Consider the following 10,342-nt stretch of genomic DNA (forward strand, 5'->3'; position numbering starts at 1 on the left):
CCAATACGCCCGTCTAAGCTCGCCTACCATCGCCGCGGACCTGAAAAATCTCGCCAAAGTTATCAATAAAGCTGTCAAAAAGCCACGCACCAAGTGCGGGGCGATGAGCAGCGGACTGTGATAGTTATCACTCATCCGATCTCGCTGCTCTTCGGCTTTTTGACAGCTTTATTGACAATCTGTCACTAAGCACCCAGACTAAACTACACTGTTCTACCCCCTATACCGGCGCCCCCGGAGCCCCCCCGCAACTAAATAAAGTTATTAACCCCTAAACCTCCGCTCCTAGACCCCGCCGCAACTATAATAAATGTATTAACCCCTAAACCGCCGCTCCCGGAGCCCACCGCCACCTACATTATACCTAGTAACCCCTATCCTGCCCCCCCTATACCGCCGCCAGCTATAATAAAGTTATTAACCCCTATCCTGCGGATCCCGGACCTCGCCGCAACTAAATAAATAGTTTAACCCCTAAACCGCCGCTCCCGGACCCCGCCGCAACCTATATTAAACTTATTAACCCCTAATCTGCCCCCCTACACCATCGCCACCTATAATATATTTATTAACCCCTATCCTGTCCCCCCTATACCGCCGCAACCTATAATAAATGTATTAACCCCTATCCTGCCCCCCCTACACTGCCACCACTATAATAAAATTATTAACCCCTAAACCTAAGTCTAACACTAACCCTAACACCCCCCTAACTTAATACAAACACTCAAATTACTCAACTAGAGCAATGAAATAGCACAAAGTACAAACCCTATAAATGTAAATTCACAAAGAGCTATTAAACATATGGTGTTAATCACACAGTACTAATAATGCTGAATAAAAAACATTAAAAAATGTTAATAAAATGAAAACAAATGAAAAAACCTGCATGTGATATAAATTGCGGTGTGGAACAAACCAAAGTCCTTGTGATAATTAATGTCTTTATTGAAGACCGGTCTGTAAAATCCTCCACAAGCAAAAAAAGTGACAATTGTATTTCCTGAATGTTCCGCAGCTCCTCTTAACGAGACAAATCTCTAAGGTGCAATTTCTAAAAAGGGATGAAAGGAGAGAAGCGCAGGACACGATTCAAGTGTAGATATATTTAATGAGATAAAGCACACAAAGTATTGTACTCACAGGAGTTCAAATAAAAACAGGCACATCAATGTTATAGTTGTCCCTCGTAACCCTGCAGCTAGGACCACGCTGTTGTAGTTTGGATCTCCAAGTATCCTTACATAGTTTGTAGTGTCCGATGTTAATGGATATAGCAGCGGGTATTCCGGTCTCTCAAGCCGCTACGTCAGGGATGCACCTCCACACACCCTCAGCTCAGTACCAATAGAATATCCCCTAGTGCTGAGCTCACTGCACACAAGGACCTACGGTGGCTTCACTGGGTGAAAAGTAGAAAATACAAAAGCTGTGTTCTACGCGTTTCGTCCCGTTCGTCGGGACTTTCTCAAGAACTCCCCTAACTTAAATATTAATGAAATAAATCTAAATAATATTTCTCTTATTAACTAAATTAATCCTATTTAAAACTAAATACTTACCTGTAAAATAAACCCTAATATAGCTACAATATAAATAATAAATATATTGTAGCTATCTTAGGATTTATTTTTATTTTACAGGTAAATTTCAATTTATTTTAACCAGGTACAATAGCTATTAAATAGTTATTAACTATTTAATAGCTACCTAGTTAAAATAAAGAGAAATTTACCTGTAAAATAAAAACTAACCTAAGTTACAATTACACCTAACACTACACTATAATTAAATACATTATTCCTATTTAAAACTAAATACTTACCTGTAAAATAAACCCTAAGATAGCTACAATGTAATTAATAATTACATTGTAGCTATTTTAGGATTTATATTTATTTTACAGGTAACTTTGTATTTATTTTAGCTAATAGGTAATAACTACCTAGCTAAAAGAAATACAATTACCTGTAAAATAAATCCTAACCTAAGTTGCAATTAAACCTAACACTACACTATCATTAAATTAATTAAATACATTACCTACAAATAACTACAATTAAATACAATTAAATAAACTAAAGTACAAAAAATAAAAAAAGCTAAGTTAGAAAAAATAAAAAAATAAATTACAAACATTTAAAAAATATTACAACAATTTTAAGCTACTTACACCTAATCTAAGCCCCCTATTAAAATACCAAAGCCCCCCAAAATAAAAAAATGCCCTACCCTATTCTACATTAAAAAGTTACCAGCTCTATTACCTTACCAACCCTTAAAAGGGCCTTTTGTGGGGCATGCCCCAAAGAATTCAGCTCTTTTGCCTGTAAAATAAAAATACAACCCCCCCAGCATTAAAACCCACCACCCACATACCCCTTCTCTAACCCAAACCCCCCTTAAATAAACCTAACACTACCCCCCTGAAGATCATCCTACCTTTAGCCGTCTTCAGCCAGCCGACCACCGATGGAACCGAAGAGGAGATCCGGAGCGGCAGAAGTCATCATCCAAGGGGCGCTGAAGAAGTCTTCCATCCGATTGAAGTCTTCATCCAAGCGGCGTCTTCAATCTTCATCCATCCAGAGCGGAGCGGAGCCATCTTCAGACGAGCCGACGCGGAGCCATCCTCTTCTTCCCGACGACTAATGACAAATGACGGTACCTTTAAGTGACGTCATCCAAGATGGCGTCCCTTCAATTCCGATTGGCTGATAGGATTCTATAAGCCAATCGGAATTAAGGTAGGAAAAATTGAAGTTCAATCCGATTGGCTGATCCAATCAGCCAATCAGATTGAGCTTGCATTCTATTGGCTGTTGCGATCAGCCAATAGAATGAATGAATAGAATTATTATTTATATTGTAGCTATATTAGGGTTTATTTTACAGGTAAGTATTTAGTTTTAAATAGGATTAATTAAGTTAATTAGAGAAATATTATTTAGATTTATTTAATTAATATTTAAGTTAGGGGGGTGTTAGGGTTAGTGTTAGACTTAGGTTTAGGGGTTAATAATTTTATTATAGTGGCGGCGGTGTAGGGGGGGCAGGATAGGGGTTAATACATTTATTATAGGTTGCGGCGGTATAGGGGGGGGCAGGATAGGGGTTAATAAATATATTATAGGTGGCGACGGTGTAGGGGGGGCAGATTAGGGGTTAATAAGTTTAATATAGGTTGCGGTGAGGTCCGGGAGCGGCGGTTTAGGGGTTAAACTATTTATTTAGGTGCAGCGAGGTCCGGGATCCGCAGGATAGGGGTTAATAACTTTATTATAGATAGCAGCGGTATAGGGGGGGCAGGATAGGGGTTACTAGGTATAATGTAGGTGGCGGCGGTGTCCAGGAGTGGCAGTTTAGGGGTTAATAACTTTTATATAGTTGCGGCGGGGTCTAGGAGTGGCGGTTTAGGGGTTAATAACTTTATTTAGTTGCAGCGGGCTCCGGGGGCGCCGGTATAGGGGGTAATACATTTATTTAGTTGCGGCGGTGTAGGGGGGGGGCAGATTAGGGGTGTTTAGACTTGGGGTACATGTTAGGGTGTTAGGTGTAGACAGCTCCCATAGGAATCAATGGGATATCTGGCAGCAGCGAACATGAACTTTCGCTATGGTCAGACTCCCATTGATTCCTATGGGATCCGCCACCTCCAGGGCGGCGGTTTGAAAACCAGGTACACTGGGCCGGAAAAGTGCCGAGCGTACCTGCTCGTTTTTTGATAACTAGCAAAAGTAGTCAGATTGTGCCAAACTTGTGTGCGGAACATCTGGAGTGACATAAGAATCGATCTGTGTCGGACTGAGTCCGGCGGATCGAAGCTTACGTCACTAAATTCTACTTTTGCCGGTGTCTAGGGATTGATAACTAAGGCGAATCAGCCTCACCACAAATACGCTGCGGAATTCCAGTGTATTTGAGGTTGACAGCTTGATAACTAAAGGCCATACTGTTTTAGCATCAATCAAGGAAACTATGTATTGCAGTTAAAAAACACATTACATCTTTAAATATTTTAGAAGATGAATTGTCCACAAATGGACAATAAAAAAATGACATTTATAATAATATATACCCTTAAGGACAATAGTTTCTTAATATTAGGACTTTTCCTGGTGATAAATACAGTATGTAAAACATGAAAATGATAAAAAAAAAAGACTTGTATGGTGATGGAACGGGAACCTTACAGTCGTTAGTTGCACCAAGATGAGTTTAAACCAAGGAAGTAGATGTCATAGCCCCCCCCCCCCAAAGAACTTACTTGATTGGAAAAAAGAACTTGCACCTCCTCCCAGTAATTCTCCATACAGCATGTATATGAATACCAAACTAGAGTGGTTTCTAACAGCAATGTTCTCTCAGCTCACACAGAAGTGAGGCTGTCACACACCTGATTGTTTTCTTTATGTCATCTTCTGGCGATGCTTGTTTTCTTTCTGTTGCTTCTTTTTTATAGCTATATTCACATCTCATGTCATTTTTGGGGCGACGCAGTTGTGTTTTTGCATCATTTTTTCCTAAGCTGTGTTCGTGCCATGGCATCATTTCTGGCCCCTCGGTCACGTCTTTTGCGTCAATCTTGGCACACATATTTGGCTTTATAAGGTTTTCCAGCCTTACCTTGCCATAGTATAGTATAATGTTATAGGTGTAGAGTGCTCTTTAGACTGAACTTTTGGCTCAAGAATCTTCTGGACTGTGTTTGACCTTGTCTTTTCTCTACCCCTGGTACGGCGCTAAGATAAGACTGTTACCTGGCTCTGACTCTTGGAACTGTATATTAACTTTGACCTTGCTTCTTTCTTGGTATTTCAAAGATAAGACTGATACCTGGCTCTGACTCTTGGAACTGTATATTGACCGAGGCCTATTTCTTGTTCCTGAGTTTCTATCATACCTTTCTCATTCTGAGGATTCTTTGTGACAGCTTTCATGTATTTCTCTTTTACTATAATCTGCTATGTGCCACATCTACATCTGGAACTAATCACAGCCAGGAGTTGTCCAGAGTCCACAGTCGGCTATACCTATTTCCTAGTCTCTGGGTCATTTTTACTAGAACACTAACTCAAGTAGTGTGACAGAGGATCTAAGATCACCTTCTCCTTTAGATGTCACTAGAAGAGGATCCTTTGTCTTCTAGTTGATAAACTGCAGACATTCTATGGATATAATATGATAACTAGATGTTAAATAACACAAAAGACCCTCCAACTCATTTGGTGTTACAACCAGTGGCGTCACTAGGGGGGTGCGGGCCGCACCTGGGTGACACCCTCCAGGGGGTGACACCAAAAAAATTTTTTTTTTTTTTTTTTTTTTTACATTTTATTGAAATTTAAAAGTAATACAATGTTGAGATGCATAGATTATTTTATTAGAGGCTGGCATTTGTGAACATTAGTGGGACTGGGGAAGTTGTAGACACACAATTTGTTTGCCCCTTGAGCCAGTGCTGCAATTTCAACAAATAGTTTTCCCGGCTGCTTTTGCTTGTTTGTACTTTGCTCCTCCCCTGCCAAATTTCACTATGAATGTTGTGGGTGTGCCGTGGGCTTGCAAAGTTGCGCTGCTAGCCTAAACCTGCCTGCCTATCTGTGCTCACTGCTCAGTGACATGCGGCCCAGGGCTGTGCACTGACAGACTTGGAACAGAGTCAGAGAGCAGAATTTTCATAGTTTGCGCGTCTAAACCTTTTCTCCAGTGATTTATTTTAGAGTGCTCTGTTTATCTTTCATTTGATGTTCTGCTGAGCCAGGGAGCAGCTCTAGGCATGAACTTCCTAATTAATGCAGTGCAGTTTACATATTTTGTATGTGTGAGTCTGAGTTTTTGTGTGTCTCAGTGTTTTTGTGTGTGTGTCTGAGTGTGTTTCCGAGTGTTTGTGTGTGCATCTGAGTATGTTTTTAAATGTGTCTGAGTGTTTGTATGTGTGTCTGCTTTCTGGGGGAGGGGGTGACACCATGACTTACCGCACCGGGTGACACCAACCCTAGTGACGCCACTGGTTACAACCTATGAGCTCCACTTTGGGGGGGGGGGGGGGGGTAGAAGACTGCAAAATGTCCCTTGACACCAATGACAATTATAGAAGTCCTAAATTTGGTGGCAAACCACTGGCATTCATGCAACACAGTTTAAGAAACACTGCGCTAAATAATGCCTTGAGAATTTTTTTTACGCTAATATAAACCTTCTGTGTTAACATAGCGAATGTAAAATCTTAAGAATTAGAAGAGTTTTACAACTCTATAATTTGCTTGTTTGTTACCACATTTGACCTGTGTCTATGATTGATCAAGAGTCTACTTTTCTCTGTGGTGTCATTATAAAGTAGATAAACACCCAATCAATTATTTGTGTCCAGATAGCACAGTAGATAGAGTCCTTTGCTTACATAATGTTGCAAGTTCTAGTCTTGCTCAAAGCAGTTTATATCTTTGTTTTTAAAAAGGACATTGACGTCAGTAGTATGCTGGGAATATAAAGCAAAGTAAGCTGTAGTTTAAAAAAGACAGAGACATTTGGCCACTAATACTTTCCAGAATATCAGAGAGAAAAAGGCAAAACATCACTATAATGAGAGTGTATATTAATATTGAGGTTTACACTGGAGGCAGCTATCATAAGGTACCTTCTGCCCCCTTTAGAGACACCTTTATTTGTTAGAGCCAATATTGGCAGCAAGGGTATTTGTGTTTCTATCTATATTGTCTATTGGGTACTTATAGAGCGCAAACTAATCACCCGTGAGTGTCTCAAGGCGCTATATGTTGTGCCAATATTGACCTTAACAAGCAGCCTTTGGCATTCTGGGTCTGACAGCTCAGGTTCACATACACCCATGAACATGAAACCAGTGCTGGCAATCACAAGTGGACCCAGTGTAACAGTGAGGTGACTTTGTGATCCTAACATCCAAAAGTCAGCAACATCCCACCAACATGTATCACATGACTCTATAACTGAGGAGGAAAACCATTAAAGAACAAGGGAAGTGCGGTCCCCAGAGGATTACACTGTGTGCAATATATAACAGAAATAAAGCACTGTGCTGCAAAAGATCTGCATGCAAAATAACTGATTTATAAGCATTTAAAACTGTATTTGCAACTTTTGCAGAGATTTGCTGTTTCAGAATAGCCCAGAGTCACACTCCAATGAAAACTTTTCAGTAACGTTTCTTGATCACCTTTGCTGTGACCAATCAGAGACAAGATGTAAATACGTTTGTGCACTGCTCTAAGCAAACACTTTGTGGCATGTTTTAGGGTCAGACAAACTGCAGCAACAAGTGGCCATTGCACTCATTGCTAAGCACTAGAATAGTACCGAGGCAGACTTGCTTTAATCCTCAGGAATGCAGAAGTGGTTATGCTTTAAAAATGGCTCTGTTTTATAAAAGCTAATACTGTAATTTATCAAGACTGATGTACATATTGTATGTTTGCTGGATACTCTCCAGCCTCTCTTTGCAGTTGGCATAGATAAAAAAAAAAACATCATTTCATAAAAAATTGTCAAGACAAATATTACTTTTTAATAAAGATTGCTTTTACTTTGTGATTAATATTAATAATAATAACAATAACAGAGGAAGCAGTTCTAGCCTACTTAGTATCATAATGTATGTAAATGGTATGCAGAACCCTCACCCATTCCTTGCCAAGGATACAATGAACTGTCAGAGGATTAATGTAATTCCCAGTTTGGGCTACTTGCCAAAACAAATATGGCTGACAGTGGCTTCAGGTGAAGTCATGTGATCCTCAGCACCTCATCCCTGTTACAGGTCTGTGCTGTGCAAAAAGGAAGGTGGGAACCAGAAAACAGACAGATCCCAGAGCAGTCTCAGGTAATGTTCTGCCATCTGTTGTAAGAATGTATCCAGTTGTTCCTGCACTAGGACATATGATGCACAGTACTGTGTACATGGTTGTGCTCACTTGTCCTCTGCCCTTCAGCTTGTTAGTGTGTACACTGGGGTCCTCATTGTCTCATCCTACATGACACATGTGCTGCTGCACTCTGTGCTCTGATTCATCCATCTCCTGGGTTTATCTTTGTAGGTTTTCTAAACAGTGTACTTGGCTTTCACATAATGCACAGGAATAAAAAGAGAAGACCATTACAATACAGAAGGTGCAGGATGTGTTGGCTCTTTATAAATAAAAAAAACTGTGTAGAATCTGCTTCTCACTATTATTTTATAATAATAACAAATGTTTACACTTTCTATTTGGTGACAATGGGAAATAATAGGACATTTTGGCATTGTTGATTTGTATCAGTGCTTCAAAATGTTTAAGTCTGAAAATCAGTAAGGCTGATCCAAATCATTAAGTCTTGTGGGATAAAATACTGTTTTTAAACAAGTGATCTTGTGTTACATGGTAGTGTTTTGTTTACTATGTCAGGTCTGGTCTGCAGATCACACAAACCTCTCTGCCTTTGTGGCTCAGAACAATTTTACATGTGATGTATCATTAAAAGAAGGACAATGTTACAGCTTCACCATATTCTCTCAAATCAAATACATATAAACTATGTTGCATTGTTAAGTTATCTGAAGTACCAAATCAATATTTCTAATGACATCTCAATAGCAATATTTTTTTTTAAAGTGAGTTTGTGCATTTTAGTTATTAAAAGTTTAAAAGAAAATAGTAACAATATGTTGATTAAAAATGCTCTGAATCATGAAAAGGGGAGAAAACAATTTGTGGGGTTTTTTTTTACATTATGCAGTATGTGCACTGAAAGCTGGCAATCTGAAATAGTAAAAAATGTCATTCTAAAAGATAAAGGATGGATATCAATAGGTGAATTTAAAGGGACAGTCAAGTCCAAAATAAACTTTAATTATTCAAATAGGGTATGTAATTTTAAACAACTTTCCAAATAACTTTTATCATCAATTTTGCTATGTTCTTTTGGTATTCTTAGTTGAAAGCTAAACCTAGGAGGTTCATATGCTAATTTCTTAGACCTTGAAGGCTGCCTCTAATGTGACAGTTTTTCACCACTAGAGGACATTAGTTCATGTGTTTTTTATATAGATAACATTGAGCTCATGCACGTGACGTTACCTAGGAGGGAACACTGATTGGCTAAAATGCAAGTCTGTCAAAAGAACTGAAATAGGGGGGCAGTCTACAGAGGCATAAATACAAGGTAAAAACATGTATTATTATAACTGTGTTGGTCATGCAAAACTGGGTAATGGGTAATAAAGGGATTATCTTTCTTTTTGAACAACAAACATTCTGGTGTTGATTGTCCCTTTAAATGAACAGCACTGCAGAATATGTTGGTGCTTGTAAATAAAGTAAAATAATACATTATCAGACAAGAATGAATAATGCTTCATTTTGTGTACTTGGGAGCACAGGAGAGAGTTTGGCATATAGTAACACTGGGGTACAGATATGCCTTCCCTGCCAAACACAGATCTGTGGGTGGAGAATCCATAGATCTGGTAAACTGGTGACTTCTTCACATAAGAATCTTATGTCCCCAAGGGCTGGAATTCCTGTTCCAATGGTCACCGGATGGCATCAGAAAAACCTCAACAATAAGTACTGAGAAGGAGTGTGACTTTGCAAACAGCATGGGCAGAAGTTTTATTTTTAAGGAGTGTGACTTTGCAAACAGCATGGGCAGAAGTTTTATTTATAAGGAGTGTGACTTTGCAAACAGCATGGGCAGACGTTTTATTTATAAGGAGTGTGACTTTGCAAACAGCATGGGCAGAAGTTTTATTTATAAGGAGTGTGACTTTGCAAACAGCATGGGCAGACGTTTTATTTATAAGGAGTGTGACTTTGCAAACAGCATGGGCAGAAGTTTTATTTATAAGGAGTGTGACTTTGCAAACAGCATGGGCAGAGGTTTTATTTTTAAGGAGTGTGACTTTGCAAACAGCATGGGCAGAAGTTTTATTTATAAGGAGTGTGACTTTGCAAACAGCATGGGCAGAAGTTTTATTTATAAGGAGTGTGACTTTGCAAACAGCATGGGCAGAAGTTTTATTTATAAGGAGTGTAACTTTGCAAACAGCATGGGCAGACTGTAACTTGCTGCTAAAGAAAACACATTTATTGTTCTTACTGATTAAATTGGTTTTCTGACTAGGCAAAACAATCATAGGCCTAGATTTGGAGTTTGGCGGTAAAAGGGCTGTTAACGCTCCGCGGGCTTTTTTCTGGCCGCACCATAAATTTAACTCTGGTATCGAGAGTTCAAACAAATGCTGCGTTAGGCTCCAAAAAAGGAGCGTAGAGCATTTTTTCCGCAAATGCAACTCTCGATACCAGAGTTGCTTACGGACGCG

At 39.3% G+C, this 10,342-nt stretch overlaps 1 protein-coding gene across 1 annotated transcript in view; it reads right to left on the reverse strand.

Moving 5' to 3' along the window:
* Positions 1 to 4,599, reverse strand: part of LOC128640537 (cilia- and flagella-associated protein 58) — a gene marked incomplete at its 3' end in the record, with an annotated part of 133,285 nt that extends 128,686 nt beyond the window's left edge. The window contains 2 exon segments of the mRNA XM_053693009.1: positions 4,082 to 4,118; positions 4,400 to 4,599. Of these exon segments, the coding sequence (XP_053548984.1) occupies positions 4,082 to 4,118; positions 4,400 to 4,599 (237 nt within the window).
* Between the last annotated feature and the right edge of the window lie 5,743 nt (positions 4,600 to 10,342).

The sequence above is a fragment of the Bombina bombina genome, chromosome 9 (assembly GCF_027579735.1).
Source record: "Bombina bombina isolate aBomBom1 chromosome 9, aBomBom1.pri, whole genome shotgun sequence".
In the NCBI taxonomy this organism is placed as follows: Eukaryota; Metazoa; Chordata; class Amphibia; order Anura; family Bombinatoridae; genus Bombina; species Bombina bombina.